At 39.3% G+C, this 18,340-nt stretch overlaps 1 protein-coding gene across 2 annotated transcripts in view; it reads left to right on the top strand.

Moving 5' to 3' along the window:
* Window positions 1-18,340, top strand: part of ly75 (lymphocyte antigen 75) — a 45,729-nt gene that overhangs the window by 25,645 nt on the left and 1,744 nt on the right. Inside the window, exons 25-36 of one of the 2 annotated variants that reach the window (XM_066688622.1) lie at window positions 4,456-4,676; window positions 5,125-5,287; window positions 5,697-5,861; window positions 6,169-6,291; window positions 6,810-6,995; window positions 7,234-7,457; window positions 9,663-9,840; window positions 11,698-11,853; window positions 12,187-12,309; window positions 16,743-16,868; window positions 17,188-17,298; window positions 17,920-18,102. In XM_066688622.1, the coding sequence (XP_066544719.1) occupies window positions 4,456-4,676; window positions 5,125-5,287; window positions 5,697-5,861; window positions 6,169-6,291; window positions 6,810-6,995; window positions 7,234-7,457; window positions 9,663-9,840; window positions 11,698-11,853; window positions 12,187-12,309; window positions 16,743-16,868; window positions 17,188-17,298; window positions 17,920-18,102 (1,959 nt within the window). Of the gene's footprint in view, window positions 1-4,455; window positions 4,677-5,124; window positions 5,288-5,696; window positions 5,862-6,168; window positions 6,292-6,809; window positions 6,996-7,233; window positions 7,458-9,662; window positions 9,841-11,697; window positions 11,854-12,186; window positions 12,310-12,408; window positions 12,583-12,978; window positions 14,192-16,742; window positions 16,869-17,187; window positions 17,299-17,919; window positions 18,103-18,340 lie in introns of those variants that run through there. The other variant, XM_066688621.1, reaches the window with a different exon arrangement.

Below are 18,340 nucleotides of genomic sequence, written 5' to 3'. Positions count from 1 at the left end.
TCAGCAGAGTGGATCTCTTTGTCTTGGCAGAGTCCACCCAGTGCCCACTATGGTTCTCTGTCTGAGACCGCTCAGGAACCCTAGGGATCGACGCGCTATCAAACGCATGGCTGCGCTGTCTCCCACCATTACGCCTTCTCCTGGTGGTCCTGGAGAAGGTCAGGAGAGAACGAGCAACAGTGACCTCGCAGATTCTGGTTTGCAGACCTGATAGGGAGAAATTTTACTCCCTCAATAAACAGGCGGACAAAGAATACTCAGGACCCGATTTAACTGAAATAATACCAAAATAGTTTATTCAGCTACAATGAACCGCTCCGGAGATGGTCTGTCGGTAAGACACATCTAAATTTTTTCTTAAGAACATACTATCATATACAAGATGACTCCCTTTGGTTGCTGGGCAACTTGATGATGTCAATGAGGTACCCCAAACTTCATCACACTTTGTCTTCTGTTCTCTCTATGGCCTTGGATTTTTTCTAAAAATCAGCTACATAGAACAACTGTACCTGTCTTCTCCGGAGCATTACACAAAGCTTAAATTCATACATGGGTTACACAATCTTGCTGCAACAATGGTGGGAATATAATATATTTGGCATTCAGACAGGACACTGTCCCGCATCAGACCTGATCAACCTCCTCCACGGAGAGCCTCGGCAACTCCCAGTGAGAGCGGACTTGTTGTCCCAGATGCAGGGAACACTTTGGCACTCCAGGCCTCCTCCAGCTTTGGCCCCTGGCCCCTTAGCGGGAACGTTTGATTACCTGGGGTCTGTCAGATGCAGTAGTAGCCACAATTCAGTCGGCAAGAGATCCCTCTGTGAGGTCGCAGTATTCCTACCGCTGGTGGACATTTAGCAACTGGTGCCAAGATGGTGGTGAAGACCCAATTAATTGTCCCATTGTGGTTATATTACAGTTTTTACAAGAGCTGGTGGACCAGGACAAGTCCCCGTCCATGCTCAATGTGTATCTGGCAGCCATCTCCCCGTGTCATGTCCAGATTAATGGCGAGCCCCCTGGGTCTTATTTCCTGGATGCGCAGTTTCTAAAGGGAGCTTGATGGCTATAGCCTCCTCGCACCCCTTCACTGCCCACATGTCGTCTTGATGTAGTGCTGGACGCACTTTCCCAAGCCCCATTTGAGCCACTGAACTCAGCTGAGCTGAAGCTGGTGTCACATAAGATTGCCTTTTTGCTGGCAATCACCTCTGCAAAACGCGTGAGCGAGTTACACGCCCTGTCCGTACACGCATCGTTTGTCCGTTTTGCGGGAGATGGCTCAAGGGTCACGCAACGGCCTAACCCTGCATTCCTCCCGAAAGTGCTGTCTCCTTTTCATGTCAACGGGCCTATTGATTTGATTGCTTTTCATCCTCCTCCCTTCTCTTCGGAGCAAGAGAGTCGGCTTCACCTGCTCTGCCCTGTGCGGGCCCTCAGGTGCTATTTGGAACACACTAAGGACATTCGGCACAATTGTTTGTGTCTTATGTAGCGCGGACACAGAGCCAGGCGCTTTCAAAGCAGCACCTCTCGCATTGGATTCTGGACACTATTACCATGGCCTACTAGTCCACCGGGACCCTGGTACCTGAATACCTGGGGCGGGTTGTACTAACACGATCCGATCCCGGATTTTGAATCGTAGTGAATGACTAAGCTTGTTTATTCAATAAACTATATAAATATAAATATAATATTTATTAAACTATACTGAAATATTGAAATATAGCACAGTATAGTTTTCTGAAAGGTTTGCGATTGTCATTGTATCATTAGAGCGCTATTAAAACAGCCACACAGAGACGGATGAGCTGGTTCACGTCATTAGGAAATCAAAAAATCGGATCATGGCTGCCGGATCTTGATCTGCTTCGTACAACGCTTTTTCATGATCCGGATCCAGTGAGCCTGGATCTGATCCTGTTTTCTGATCCTGTTAGTACAACTTGCCCCTGGTGTCCCTATTGACTCGAGGCATTGCCACATCGTGGGTCCTTTTTCAAGGCACCCCCTTGGCAGACATTTGTGCAGCTGCAACTTGGGTCTCGCTGCTTACATTTGTCTGGTTCTACAGGTTGAATGTGACGGGACCGGTCCCTTCCATTGGGAACCTGGTGTTGGCTGCAATCGAGCGACAGTAGCCCACGGGCTCTGGCTCCTGATTTACTCTCCCAGTCTGCCACTGTTAAGCACATCCTGATGGAGCTATTGAACTCTGTTTTTCCTTTCACCGGACTATGCCTTCCAATTGAGCACCCATGCAAGCTGCTTCTGGACATTGCCTTACGGGGCCGCCCTGTATATAGTTAATTCATTATTGCATTGTGTTGCGGAGGTGCAGGTGTCTGGCCTGTGCCCCGCTATGTGAATATAACATGTGTAAACAGCAGGACTGTGGCTCCGCTCTAGCCTATGTAGAATGGAGCACACTGTCGCTGTTCCCAGCTGATGGCGCTCCAGTTGTTCGTTGCCTTGCTATGTACATAGTTCCTTGGTCTGTGTGCCATAGAGCTTAGAGTCTGCTGCTGCCCTTAGCGCTAAGCACTTGAGCGGGCTCTCATGTTCCGCTGTGTACATTTGTCAGTACAGTAGAGCTAATGTTGTCCTGTGTTAGCTGGTCTAATCAGCAGGCGTCAACTGCTCTTGTGTTCCGCGGGTGGCGCATGAGTTGGTTCCTGCACCCCATGGTGTATATAGTTCGTTTGTATGACATTTTAAATTGTCAACACAGTGGAGCTCTCCGTTCTGTACTGTTCAGTTCAGTAGGTTGCTCCTGAATGTTCCTGCTGCCATGTGGTATATATTGTTGTTTTCAGCTCTTCTACTCTGTTGACTAGCTGGCTGTGTATAATGTTGTGTTTCAGTGGATCTGTGGCCCAGCTCCTATTAGATCAGGAGTCCACTGCCACGATAATGTGCGGAGGAAGCACAAGTTGCTTGATTGCCTATGCCAAATATTGTGCAAGTAGATTACGGCCTCACTCCTAGCTGCACTAGTAGAGCAGCCAGCCTTGCTGTTTTAAGCGGAGGGCGTGAGAGTTAACCTCTGTAGCCCCACTTTTTATATGCTGAATCTAGAAAGTTCCCGTTAAGAGCGTGACTGTGGTCCTCGCTCCGGGGCAACCCAGGTACGGCTCTACGGGGCCCCTGAGATTACTGTCTGGAGTTGTGTTGACGAGGTCCCCTAGCGGTACACCTCCCTGCCTCCTCCCTTGCAACGGTTTTGTTATAAGGTAACCCCTCCACCTTGGGCAGTGCTTCCGACTTGAAAGATAACAATAGGTTGCGAATGTGAAGCACTGCCCAAGGATTGCAAGGTTGCACGGGAGTCCTAGCTCCCAGCAAAAGACGATGAATCTGTGCAGATGTCAAGTTTTATAAAACAGGAAGTGTGAAGGGACCTGTTCTGGGTGATGTGCGCAGGGGCCAATGGCAGCTTTGATAGAGTGAGGTTTTCGATTGGGTTCCTATGGAAGTGAACAGAAACCCCTCCACCTTGGGCAGTGCTTCCTTTTTCAGATAACTGGGGTTGCATTCGCAACCTATTGTTGTTATTCATGCTTCCCACATTGTTTTGATACTGAATCATCCCTTTTGACAGGGCCGGCCCTGGACGTTCTGCCACCCTCGGCAAGACAAAAAAATGCCGCCCCACAAACGCACATTTCTCAAAGTGTCTTGTTTGCAACACTGTTTGAAAATAATTACATCATAGACATCCGCTTTAAATTCCCCTCTTTATCCTCATGTGGCCCAACCTGCACTAACATATCGCATAAAGATCCATTCATATATTTTGGCCACTCACCAGGATCTTTTATGTTTTTTGTCTGGGAGTTGGATTAAGCAGCAGCACCACCACTGTCATCTGGGACAGGGTGTGAAGAATCTGAGTCATTCTTCTCCACACTGGCTGTTGGACATTGCTGCACACTGATACATTTCAGCAGCAAATTTCTTTGGTTTAGAGATTGCGTGTCTTTTCTCATTCATTTTTTTTATATTCACTTCCTGATAGTTTTTGCCTCTTAGACATGGTAGCAAATTGTTTCAAATCTCTATAGCTTACTTTTAGCAAAAAATAGGTCCACTAGTAATAGCTAGCTAACGTTAGCAGGCTAGGTTAGGGTACTGCCTTAATCACTAATCGTCTTCGTCACACACAAACATAAAAGACCAATCAGGGGTGCTGGATGGCGTCAGCCAAGTGTCAAAATGCCACCTCAAATTCAAGTGCCGCCATAGGGGGCTGCCTAATCTTGCCTAATGGGAGGGCTGGCCCTGCCTTTTGATATTGTAATATTGTTAAGGTATTCACAGTCTGATTGGGAATGATCATTTTCACAACAAATATTGTTAAACAGTATGATTACATGTTGAATTGCATTTTTGAGAATCATTGAAACACAGTTGGTAGGTGTCACCATATATTTCTCCTGTTTTTAGGTATACCAGTTAAGCCAGAAGTACCTCCAGACGTATTTACATTTGCTGACCACACATACAAAGTCATCCAGGGCAACCTAACGTGGTTGGAGGCTCGCGAGCAGTGCGTACAACAACAGATGGAGCTTGTCAGTGTTTCAGATGCCTACCAGCAGTCTGCCCTCACTGTAACTGTCGGCAGGTTCACCGAGCCCCTGTGGATTGGACTCGCCAGTGAAGATGTAGGAAAACAATTAATATAATAAGTCATTTTATTAAAATCTTGACTTTATAATGGAGCATTGACCAAAAATATTCTGTAATGATGTACATTCTACATTTCCTGTTATGAAAGTAGAGTGTAACTTCAATATGATCAAATATATGCTTACTTATGAGTTGCCATTATCAGCAAATAAACTTTTTAAAAACTCGTAGAATAAGTCTGCTCAACTCACAGGGGAGTAGCTATAATTAAGTTACATCCCTATTTGCATGCTTCTTTTTTATATATTTTTGAACTTGTTTGATAGATAGCTATATATGTCATATATGTAATAAAATGCATGACTGTAAAAGCTGGAAAAAAAAATATTCCGCACACATGAAAAAAGTGGGTGGACATATTTAATGTTTGTGTTGATGTTTTTTTCCCTCACTGTATCAGAATGCTCATCTGTTTTCTTCCAGGATGGAGTCCATTACCATTGGTCAGATGGCAGTCACACGATCTACAGCCGCTGGTCTGAGGAGGAGTCCAGTGGAGGCTGTGTGTATCTGGACACCGATGGCTTTTGGAAAGCCACTGAGTGTGGAGAAGAGCTTGCAGGAGCCATTTGCCATATTCCTAAAAGTAAGTATTTCCACTAGGTTGCAAATGCCTTTGGTGTTTCACAAACTGTCAGTTGTGAGAAAGGCAAAGACCTGACTAAGAAAAATGTTGAAGTTTGATTACATGTGAAACTTAGTAGGTGGTACCAATAATTGGTGAATTTTTTAAATAAACTGCTACAGTACCAAAATCTGTGTTGTGTGCTGGGTAAGAAACCTTGCATTAACACACATGCCGTACACCTGTGTGATAGCCGATATGGAGTGGAGAGTTTGCCTTTTGAGCAGAAAGCACAGTTTCTACAAAACCGTAGAAACACATAGGTTTTCAGAATAGCATATTATTACCATGTCCTGATCATGAAAAACAAATCAGTACATAAGCATAACACAAATGTAAATAATTTTCTTTCATATTTTGCATTTTTCAGATGAGACTACTGAAACAGCTGAAGGTGAGAGGATAAAATGTCCTCACAAAAAAAACGGACCTAACTGGATTCCATTTAGAAACAGCTGCTACACATTTCAGTTAGTGTCTTCAAGATGGGCGGACTTTGACATAGGGGAAGTTCATCGAATGTGTAAGAAACTAGGTATGGATCCTTGCTGATGGTGACCCAAATCAAATAGATCACGTCACATTCTGATTCCAAAAACACAATCCCGAAAATGTTTTTTGAAATGTGTTGTGTATTTTGCATTTGAATACACAGAAAATGAAAAAGTGTACTTGAAATTTTATAACTTAAAACAATTATTTTAAAATTGCAAATGTGGTAATGTGCAGGTATTGTTGTTGTTGCAACAGGATGCATTTTGAATGAATGGATTAAGCTTGGTCAGACAGGGATTAAGATTATTTAATGATTTAATCTGTTGAACATGTTCCTTTTTTCCCAGACCCTAATGCATATATTTTGAATATAAGAAATGAAACAGAGAATGACTTTGTGAAAGAACAACTTCTTCCATATAAAGATCTTGTGAATTGGGTATGGCTTGGGTTATACTATGATAGAAATGGTGAGTAGATGCATAATGCATCTGACAAACAATATATATTTATATTTTTATATATAACATACATATTATTATGAGTACAGTTTTTGAATGTAAAGATGTTCTTCAAAGTATTCACATTCTTAGTTTGAAACATTATGTTTAGATTAATACATATTGTCAATTAATCAATAATTATTCATATATTATTCATAGTGTGTTGAGCCCCGATTCAACCTGTGGAAAACTGTAAAGATTCCACTTAACTGAACTTAATTATTTACATGTGTTCTGTAAAATGTTACCTGTCACTCCTTTGATTTGTGTGGAGTGATAGTATAGTTTACACTCACCCAGTATTTTCGTATGATTAATTGTGCATATTTGCTATTTGAAATTATAAAAGTTATTTTATTATCAGATAGATTGTTTTGTGTTTGTTCTAGTTTTGTTCTTTATCCTGATGTTAAGGGAAAACTGATTTCTAGGTACTGTTGAGAAGTGACACTGAAAGTCTTAATTTTGTTGATTGTTCTTTCTAGATGAGAAGCTGAAGTGGTACGATGGCACCTATGTTCAGTATTCAAACTGGAGATCAGGAAGACCAACAGTAAACGACAGCCTTTTCTTTGCTGGCATTAATGTAGAAGGCTCTTGGGATATAATTCAAGACAATTCTTACAAATTCTTTCAGCAGAAAAGTATTGTTGCCTGTAAGATTGAAAAAGGTAAGTAGTGACATCTGAAAATATTTAACACACTGCAACACCCTGGGGGGGTTGCCACGTTGCTGGAATCTTTGAAAACTTGCTTTTATGCAGGTGCTGGCCAATCTTGAGTCTTGCAGGTCAGGTGGCTGTTTACTCTTTGCATACAGTATGAGGAATGTTGTTTATATTAGTGAGTGGGATTAGTTTTGTTTTTATAAAGGTTTGATTAAAAATGTTGTTTGTTTATATTTTTAAGGGTCAAAAGAGGAGTATTCCAAGTCATTCTCTGGTTATATGAAGTATGGAAACACCACCTACAAAGTAATACAAGAGAAGATGAACTGGTTTGAAGCACAACGAGAGTGTCAAAAGAGTGGGAGCAATTTAGCAAGCGTCCATGACGAATATCTCCATATATATTTAAGGAATTTATCGAAGATGGATGGTTTCCCTTTGTGGATCGGCCTCTCCAATCAGGATGTATGTAGTATCTTTTAATATTGTATTGCAGCGCTTTTGTTGTACAGTGGTCCCTCAGTGAACAATATTAATTGGTTCCACAAAAAACATTGTTAATTTAAAGTATTGTTAATTGAATATAGGAAATACATGATAAAGGCTTAATTAGTTCCAGGACAATCAGAAGTTTACTTTTTTAACCAAAAAACTTATTTAATAAAACACACAATTGTAATAAATAAATGTTATAAGCAGATATTAAAGCATTAATATTAATTGAAGCATGGATAAATGAATGACTACAGTATAAAAAGGTGCATAAATAGAGCATAAAATAATAGGTGCCAAAATTTGAAAAAGTTTATACAATTTGTGGTTATATTAGAGCAATCTGCCGTAATTCAACATTTAGGCATGTCAGAATTTGACATTATTATTTTTTATTTTTTTATTTTTTCACAGATGCCCTTATCCAGGGCGCACACAGTGAACAAGAGCAATACAAATGTGTAATAATTTACAGTTGCAACTTTCTTCAACCCGTGGTGTCATGTGCACAACAATCATGATCATAGAAATAGTTAGCTGCTGATGAGGGCTTTTTTAAGTGATATTGTGCAAAACTCTAGGCACGTCAAATTAAAAAAAGTAACGATGAATACATTAACATACATTATATTATGGTTTTGTAAAAGTGGGATTTTAAGGGGTTGATGGCTTTTAGGCAACGCACATCAAATACTGAAAAGCAAGCCAGCTGAGTTTCAAATGCTCATAAAAGAGGCATGCTGAGTGCACTCACGCTAATTGGCTGAAACTGTCGTATAACATATCGTAATCATATTGTTAATCGAAATTGTATTGTTATTTAATGGCATGGCAAATTGAGGGACCACGGTAATTATTTTGTTGTTTTCTGTAATTTTATTTAAATGTATTTGCACTCACTGAAAAACTTGTTTAATTCTACTATGTGGAAGAAAACAAGTATTCATTCTGAGGTTGGTTTGCAGAATCAGTCAAAGTAGTTAATTCAAGCAATTGCAGGGAGAGAATGAACAGCCTGACAGTTTCCTCTGACAGTCACAGAGGTTTCTCTGCACACAGGCTGAATCAGTCAGCTTATATAGGCAGTATCTTGCATGAACATAGTTCAGATACATTCCTTATATGGTGGTGATATAGAATTGCAAACAGCAAAGCAACAAAAGTAGAAGTACTAAAAGGTCAAAGATAGTTTACAAGACGTTTGCAATTTTGGCAGTTGCTGAAATAGACAAACTGTCTCACCCATTTCCAAATACCCCCTACACCCATCCACTAATCACTATTTAGTTTGTTTCAACAACTAATTTCAAGAAAAATATTAATGTAATAGTGTTTTAATAATTGCCTATGATGATGCAGCTGTAACCATACAACCACTTATTGTGGTTAAAAAACAGAATAATTTGTTGTTTGACATTGACCAGTGACACTGGAATTTAAGACATTAGTGCAGTGATTTAAGGATTATGGATTTTAATTAAATATTCAATGAGCATTTAACCCGAGACCGGTTCTAGACTGCTATGATTGGGGGGGCTTTGGGAAATGTTTGGGGGCAGAGGTGAGCCTAGAAAATGTCGGTGTGGGGGGCAGGGGTTGCTGACAGTGATTTGTCCACAGTGCAATTTGAGGGGGCAAGACCCCCTCCAGCCTCCCCCCTTCCAGAACCGGCCCCGATTTAACCACTTAACATTTAATATACAAACTGTGCAGTGTGAAATATCTAAAATTGTTAATTGTCAAGGCAGTGTACATTAACATTAGTTGGTTAACAAATGATACTTTAATAATGAATAGAGGAGTAATTTGTAATACACCTCTCACATCTGGCGTGACTGATTTAACATTTTCCACATCTCTCATACCGTACAACACTACATGCAGATAAAGTATATTTTTAACACTTACGTAGTTGCAAGGTGGGTGCTGTAGATCATTTAAAGTTATTTGAATATTTTCAGAATTGTGCTTTGTCTGTTTACTAATGTTTATACATTTTTGGTCTGCATTCATGCATGACAGAATTTTTTTTTTATTATTGTTTGCATATAGTGTTTTGGGAAGATTTTTATAAAAGTTCAGTTTTTGTTCAGATTAATTGCTCAACAAGTTACTTACAATACAGTGTGCATTTTGATATACCTCAGTGTCTGAGACATGGTTTAATTTCTGTCTTAGGTCGATGGCTCATCTTTTGAATGGTCCGATGGTACTGCCTTTGAGTACAGACCGTGGGAGTTTACATCTTCTAACTCTACCGGACAGTGTGTCTTCATTAACACCAAGGGGTTTTGGAACCAGACTAGCTGCCTGTCTGTTCAGCAAGGAGCTATTTGTTACAATGTGACCCCTCCAAGTAAAACACATTCTTTGCATTGCTCAAATTACCTTAATAAAGAACAATTAATTAAAATAACAGGAATTGTGTTTTAATAGTATAGTGCAGTTTATCATGAAACCATTTATATATGCAATTTATTATATATACAACATACAGTGTTGGAAAAAAGTATTTGATCCCCTGCTGATTTTGTACGTTTGCCCACTGACAAAGAAATGATCAGTCTATAATTTTAATGGTAGGTGTATTTTAACAGTGAGAGACAGAATAACAACAAAAAAATCCAGAAAAACGCATTTCAAAAAAGTTATAAATTGATTTGCATGTTAATGAGTGAAATAAGTATTTGACCCCTTCGACTTAGTACTTGGTGGCAAAACCCTTGTTGGCAATCACAGAGGTCAGACGTTTCTTGTAGTTGGCCACCAGGTTTGCACACATCTCAGGAGGGATTTTGTCCCACTCCTCTTTGCAGATCCTCTCCAAGTCATTAAGGTTTCGAGGCTGACGTTTGGCAACTCGAACCTTCAGCTCCCTCCACAGATTTTCTATGGGATTAAGGTCTGGAGACTGGCTAGGCCACTCCAGGACCTTAATGTGCTTCTTCTTGAGCCACTCCTTTGTTGCCTTGGCTGTGTGTTTTGGGTCATTGTCATGCTGGAATACCCATCCACGACCCATTTTCAATGCCCTGGCTGAGGGAAGGAGGTTCTCACCCAAGATTTGATGGTACATGGCCCCGTCCATCGTCCCTTTGATGCGGTGCAGTTGTCCTGTCCCCTTAGCAGAAAAACACCCCCAAAGCATAATGTTTCCACCTCCATGTTTGACGGTGGGGATGGTGTTCTTGGGGTCATTCCTCCTCCTCCAAACACGGCGAGTTGAGTTGATGCCAAAGAGCTCGATTTTGGTCTCATCTGACCACAACACTTTCACCCAGTTCTCCTCTGAATCATTCAGATGTTGGCAAACTTCAGACGGGCCTGTACATGTGCTTTCTTGAGCAGGGGGACCTTGGGGGCGCTGCAGGATTTCAGTCCTTCACGGCGTAGTGTGTTACCAATTGTTTTCTTGGTGACTATGGTCCCAGCTGCCTTAAAATCATTAACAAGATCCTCCCGTGTAGTTCTGGGCTGATTCCTCACCGTTCTCATGATCATTGAAACTCCACGAGGTGAGATCTTGCATGGAGCCCCAGACCGAGGGAGACTGACAGTCATTTTGTGTTTCTTCCATTTGCGAATAATCGCACCAACTGTTGTCACCTTCTCACCAAGCTGCTTGGCGAAGGTCTTGTAGCCCATTCCAGCCTTGTGTAGGTCTACAATCTTGTCCCTGACATCCTTGGACAGCTCTTTGGTCTTGGCCATGGTGGAGAGTTTGGAATCTGATTGATTGATTGTATTTGATCCCCTATCAATCAGCAAGACACCTGGGAGCCAGAAATCTTGCTGATTGATAGGGGATCAAATACTTATTTCCCTCATTAACATGCAAATCAATGTATAACTTTTTTGAAATGCGTTTGTCTGGATTTGTTTGTTGTTATTCTGTCTCTCACTGTTAAAATACACCTACCATTAAAATTATAGACTGATCATTTCTTTGTCAGTGGGCAAACGTACAAAATCAGCAGGGGATCAAATACTTTTTTCCCTCACTGTAAGTTTTCTCAGCCTTCATTGGAAACAATGTTATTCAGTGATCGGTTCAGTTTAATAAATAATGTTATTTAAACTATGAATATTTATTAATCATAACTTTCAGTATGTGAATAAATGTGTATATAATAATCATTCATATTCTCCCTTTTAAATTATGATTAGCTGTACATATGTATTCATTATCACTCAAAGTGTTTCTTTCTAACAGCATCAAAAACAGAACTTCCTGTATCTGGATGTCCCCAGGGCAATGGATATTCAAACTGGGTTCAGTACAAAGGCCACTGTTATGCATTTGACATAACCTTTTACAACTACTCAGTATACAGTATGGAAAAAGCCAAAGAAATCTGTCAGACACTTGGTACGTTTTTTTTCACTTTTCCAGGTTCACTTCCAGCACTTGGAATCCATTCAGTTGTACAGAGGCTGTTTAAAATTAAAAGAAGCATAAATGATAAATACATAACAAAACACCAAACCCAATAGCAGCTTTGCATTGTGCAGATTGTGATGCAGACACTCACACAGCAAGCTGATATTCATAAGCATAGCACAGAAATGTTCGAGAAAACTGTTTGGGGGGTGTTCATTTCACAGTGGCAGATCTCTCCAGAAGTCTGTTAAAAGCAAACTGTAAATTATGTAGATCTACATAGTCAGTTCAACTAATTTAACTGCTATTCTGTATTTCCAGATTCATCCTCTCGGCTGCTGACCATACAAAATATGGAAGAGAACCAGTTTGTTTCCAGATATGTCAAAGAGCACCCCAGCATCACTGGACGGGTCTGGCTTGGTATTGATCTTGACTCTAAAGGTACTGAGCAGCTAAATCTGTGGCAAATTCAAACACTAAGCCAAAAACAAGACCTGTGTTACAATAGTGTCAGTATTAACTGCATGCTTCCCCTTCTAGATAAGCCAGTCAGTTGGATAGACGGCAGCAGTCTCCGCTTCTCTAACTGGGATAATAAGACTGTCCAAGTGAATTCCAAAGCCCGCTGTGCTGTTCTTGTGTCGTCAAGTGGGGCGTGGAAAAATGTCAGCTGCCAAGAGAGTCGCAGCAGGATTGTTTGCAAATCCCCCATACGTAAGTTCTCTGTTAAAAGATCTTAAAGGGATAGGCCCGCGATTCCTAAAATCACGGTCTTCATGTGTTGTTATTGTGTATAAGTATACATGCTGATTTTTGACATCCGCCATTATCTTAAATTTTTAACACTTGCTTATATGATGGACTCGATCTGGAAGAGTGGTATTTTATCTTACTTATACACCAAAACAATACATTACAACACTTGTGCTGTGGTTTGTGGGTTCTGTGTGAAAGCCGAAGAGACGCTTCTGAAATGACACCAAGTGCGGCAGAAATTGTATTTTCCTTTCAACTAATCTCGTTATATTATAACAGACATGTAACTATTCATACTTAATTTATCTCTCAATTTCTTTGTAATCAATACTCATTTTGTATTTCTCTTCTCAGGGTCAGAACGGACCGCAGCAGTAGCGATCACCTTTCTGGTGGTCATCTTTGTACTAGTTGTTGCTGTAATACTTTTTAAACTATACAGAAGAAACACAGTACATATTTCTTCCATGTTTGCAACAGTACGGTATAAAAGAAACTTTGATGATGTTGACAGCACCAGCATAATAACACAGACTGACTAAAGTGGTGAAGAGAGAAGTCATTTTTATACTGCTTCAGAAAAGTAATGCATTGCTGTTGGTGAAAGTTACACTGGTAAAATGCATGGTGTGGTACATTTATAACATCCATAAATACTCCATTTACATTTTCTTCTACAAAGCTTTAGCAGCCGTGAGTTTAAATCTAAACAAATGCACAACTTTTCTTAAACATAGCTCCCAATTTTTCCAGCTTGCTGCCTTTTTGCAAAACTGTGTTTCATTAGTTTAGATCTGCACACCCTATAAAACAGGATAACCAAGTACACCACTGCTGGGCTTAACAGGTTTGATTTATGTTTACAGAATTGAGTGTTTGAGGCTTTTCAGGGTTTTTCTATTGTTGCACTACTACTGTACTGAATCTCCTAAAATCTGAATAGAATACGTATTAAGTGTACATTTTGAGTGTACATACAATGATTGTATTATGTAATTGAACTGTTTTTATTATTTTTTTTGTTATTTGATGGGAGATTTTTCCTTACAGGTAATTTTAAAAGTTCAGATGGATATTTGTTTTTCTTTCCCAGTGTAGCTGGGTGTTTAAAATAATTTGAAGAGGTAGAGCTTGAATGAATCTTGTTTTACTACTGAACTGCTTGCACTTTAAAAACTGCTCAATATTTTGGACGGCTGTTTCACAAACTATTCCTCATACTGTAAAGCACAAATTTAAACTACTAGACTCCAATGAGAAAAGCACTGTATTTGTTTTTGTAAATTGTGTAAATTTATATATATAACCAAAGAAGCTCTTGTTGTAGCCGTACAGTGCAGTGCTAGCTATGTGTAAGTGTGGATAGGTAGGCTATGTGTACATTCCTTTGACTGTCTCAGATGTTTGGGTTTCAGAATCTGTAGCTTATATAATGACATTGCTCTTAAAGAAATGTTGAAATGTCTTTAAAGAAATGGAAATTGGAAGTTTCTGAATGTTTTTTTTTAATTGTCTTGTTTTGCCAAATAATATCCCATTCATTTTAATAAAATTCCTCTGCTCAACAGTATGTGTAAGTGCTTTATTCTTGTAAAATGATTATGTATATGACACACACACACACACACACACACACACATATATAGTTCTTTCACAGTTCACATATATACATCCCATCTCATATTAGGTTACAGTTATTTTGTACATTATCCCTTCTTCCCACTAGAGGTCAGAATTGTTTTTACGTAATCTGACAGCTGTAAATATATATGTATGAATGGAATGTCTTGTTTATTCATTTTAAGAAAATTGTGTCATGTTGTATGGGAACAGAACTTTTTTTCATCACTCATTCTAAGTAACTTTTAAGAATTGTTCAACAACTGAACTGATCATATAGTTAAAATAGTCCCCAGGACTAATTAAGCAGTTTTAAAATCATAATTAATATTAAGCAAATAGAGCAACAAATTGTATATTAGTATGTGTTTTATTAGAGTGTGTTAGTCAGTTGTGAGTATAAATCCCCAGATTTATTTATCAATTTACACATTGTATTTATCAACAATTAAAGTTTGTTTTTAAAAAAATGTACACCGTACTTTTGCATTAGAAAAGTGTCACAAACACTTTTATACAACGTGTATTTGTTGTATTTTGGTATTTTGTAAATCACTCAGAATGTTGTTGGGTTTTTTTATACAAATGTTGGCATTATAGGCAATACTACATTTATTTATTTGTGTAGTTGACATTGCCATTAGTGCCTTGATAATATATATGATGGTTTAGTAAGTTTCCAGTGAAGATGCACCATTAAGAAATAATCAAGAGTTCTGGTCAATGATTAAATACATTGATTTAAAATGTTCTTTAGTATTTTCTAAAGCTTTATCTTCAACTTATTTGATGGTGTTTTAACCTTAACCGTTCACTGTATCTGAGAGCACATAACCTTTTAAATAATGTATGTTGCTATTTTGTTTGCTCTTTGGTTTTGCCATGTCTGTGGCATTTATTTTAAACCACCTCTTTCTTTCCTTTCCTCTCCTCCACCTTTGAATCAGTCTAACTCAGCATGACTTTCTTAATGCCACCTTTGAGCATAAATGATCGATCACTTATGGTTCCTTTGTTTTCATCTGGACTAAAGATCCTTCATCTGGTTCAACATATCAGCAAATATTGTTTTTTTTTGTTTTTACGTTAGCAAAAGTGGATATGGCATTCATAAATTTAACCTGGGCTTTAGTTTATATTAGTCAAATAAATAAAAACCTATAGCTCTGTGATTGTCTCAAGTTAACCCTTTAGCTCCAGTCTTTGGCAATCTGACTGAACTTCATCCAATGTTTTTGCAATTCGGTAAGTGTTTATTTAGGACCACAGGAATGTAAATGATCAAAAAAGTGCCTCAGCCTGATCTTGTATTTTGAGATCAAACTAGACCTAAGATTGTAAACATGGAGGGGGCTAGGAATTCCCTTAAGATGTCTTTGTAACTCAAACAGCACGTTCAAATTAAAATAAAAGCATGTATAAACGCCAATTATAAATGTCAGATATGTAAATCGTTCATGCCTCCATGTCCGCCTGAAAGAACCCGAAAATTGGGAGCTGCTTCTTTAAACTGCCTGCGTGCAAACTTCTCTAAACTTCTTCCTGGCTCAAGTGTCAGCGAAACTGATACAACAAAAGCACTACAATATAACCTTTTATTTTTTATTTTCTGAAGGATGCATCGTTTTGAAGTGCAATTACTTCGTTTTTAAACCTTAGATCAATTACACACCGTCGTCTTTGTAACTTTGTAACAATCCGCTGCACTTCGGCTGCTGACGGGTCGCCGGCCGTGCGTGACGTTTCAAACGACGTTTTAGCTGCTAAAAAAACAAGTCCGTCTCCCATGATTTCTCCTTTAAACAACATGGAGTCTGAAAGGCGAAATGACTTTCACCTATTGTCCATAACTTTTTTTTGTCTGTTTTACTGGCATTGTTGTTTTGCTGGTGGTAAGTGTCTATTGTTGTTTTGTGTGTCCGACATAACTTTCTTGTGCAAATCTTCAGCCGCGTCAAGCTGTTACAGGAACTAAGACCCCTATTGTTTCCATTAATTAATTAATTAATTGATTAATTTAACATTAACTTCAGCGGGTGTCCCATTTATTTTGCACGTACTAATAATACATGGCTTCATAATTTAGCGGAGGGGAATGCTTAAAGCAGTTAAGGAATATTACGTGTACATGTAAAGCTAATTCTCCATTGTAGCCATGCTGATTTAATTCAGCACTTTTAAAACTTTAAAAAAGCTATTTTCCACTCCTGTATTTAATCATGCAAACATTTTAATATGTAAGACACAGGTTGTACATGTATATAAACGTCGCAAGCATTATAACAGCCCCATTCGGCCTGTATTGAGAAACCATGGTCAGCTGATTCAAATGCATTATTATGTAACCTGCAGTCAAAATGAAGTCTGCTCAAACCCATTATGAAATGGTGTAGGACTACCTTTGGTCTCCATAGCATATCTGTGAACAACGTGTTTATATCCTTACCAAAGCAAATGAGAGGCAAATAAATGGTTTCATTTCTCCATTCTGTGCACAGATTGCCCCTCTGACAGCCAGACATGGGTGCCCTTTGAAAACAGTTGCTACTATTTTGTGCATGGAAAAGATGACATCGCCAAGAGCTACACCATAGAAGAAGCAAAGGAAATCTGCAGAGCATATGGTAAAGGCCTGATTCCCAATTCAATCAATAACTGTGAGGAAGTGCATCCCAAATCTGTAAATTTGCATGGAGTTTCTCTCTCTCTCTCTGTCTCTCTGTCTCTCTCTCTCTCTCTCTCTCTCTGTCTCTCTCTCTCTCTCTCTCTCTCTCTCTCTCTCTCTATATATATATATATATATATAAAAATTGTAACTACTGCAATTTTTAAATTATACTAAAAGGGAAACATGTTATACATATCTCCCTGTATTTTTACAACCATGGAATTGATGTGCAGTTTATGTTTAATTATATAATGTGCCTATTTTCTTCTTTGCAGAGCTTGTGAGCATAAAGAGTGCCGAAGAGAATAATTTCATCGTTCAATACATCCCTCGTGTGTGGAAAGGCAACTTAAATGTGTGGCTTGGCATGTACTATGACACTGACAGTAAGTAGAGTCTTAATAATGCCCGTGTGTATCGATGTTTATGTGATTAAAGCAGTTACGCTTGCCATTTTATTGTGTGTGTAACCTATTTTGTTCAGGAGACGAGATCAATTTCCTTCGCCAGAATTGTTCGAGCAGGGAGGCTTGGTGACGTGACCTTTTGATCCCATTCCCTTTCATCCGCTCTGCTGCTGAAGCCTAGTTTTGTCTTGCTGGTTTGGTCTCAGAGGTGACCTTATGGATGAATAGCGAAGATAACGGGAATAAATTCCCAAATATTCTCTCCTACTGGAAACAAAGGCGACTGTAAATCCCATGCCGCTGCAACTGAACTACAATCATGCTTTTAACATCAATTACATAATCTCAAAAACAGGAGACAACATATCAGTCTATGTAAGAAATATGTGCAAACTATTTATTTATTCTGGTATAAATACTTTCATCTGCTTTCTTTTAATACAATCAGTTACAATTCACAATACAAAACCATTGCTCTCCTTTATCTGGAAGATCAGGAATATTGATTTCCATTTTAAATAATAATAATCTTCACTGCACATTTGTCTGGTCCATGCTTGCTTTCAGTATAGCACGCCCTTTCTGTTTCATTCTGAACAGATGACACTCTGAAGTGGCAGGATGAATCTGAAGTCGCTTTTAGCCAGTGGGAGGATGGCGAGCTCTCCACGGGGCTGTCTGCGGTCGACGTCTGTGCCGCCTTGCACAGCGTCTCGGGCCAGTGGCAGAAAGTGAGCTGTGCTGAGGACTTAGAACATGGCGTCGTCTGCAAAACCTCTCAGAGTAAGAGCTATCTGCAGTACACTTAACCCACTATCGTTATTCCCTTCTGTTACAAAAATGTTTCCTCTCTGGTGGCTTCCGATACTTGTGTGTCCTGATAATGTGTCTTTAAAATCACGTGATGATAGCCGCCTAGAAACATTCTTAAACAGCCTCCGTCCAGGTTGAGCGAAGGTTTCGATAAATGGGTTCCAGATTGAATTAAAACCGCATGCCCTGCCGGGGACCCTCGAGAAGG

Source organism: Amia ocellicauda, chromosome 16 (assembly GCF_036373705.1).
Source record: "Amia ocellicauda isolate fAmiCal2 chromosome 16, fAmiCal2.hap1, whole genome shotgun sequence".
Classification (NCBI taxonomy): domain Eukaryota; kingdom Metazoa; phylum Chordata; class Actinopteri; order Amiiformes; family Amiidae; genus Amia; species Amia ocellicauda.
This window is presented reverse-complemented; position numbering and strand designations above follow the sequence as displayed.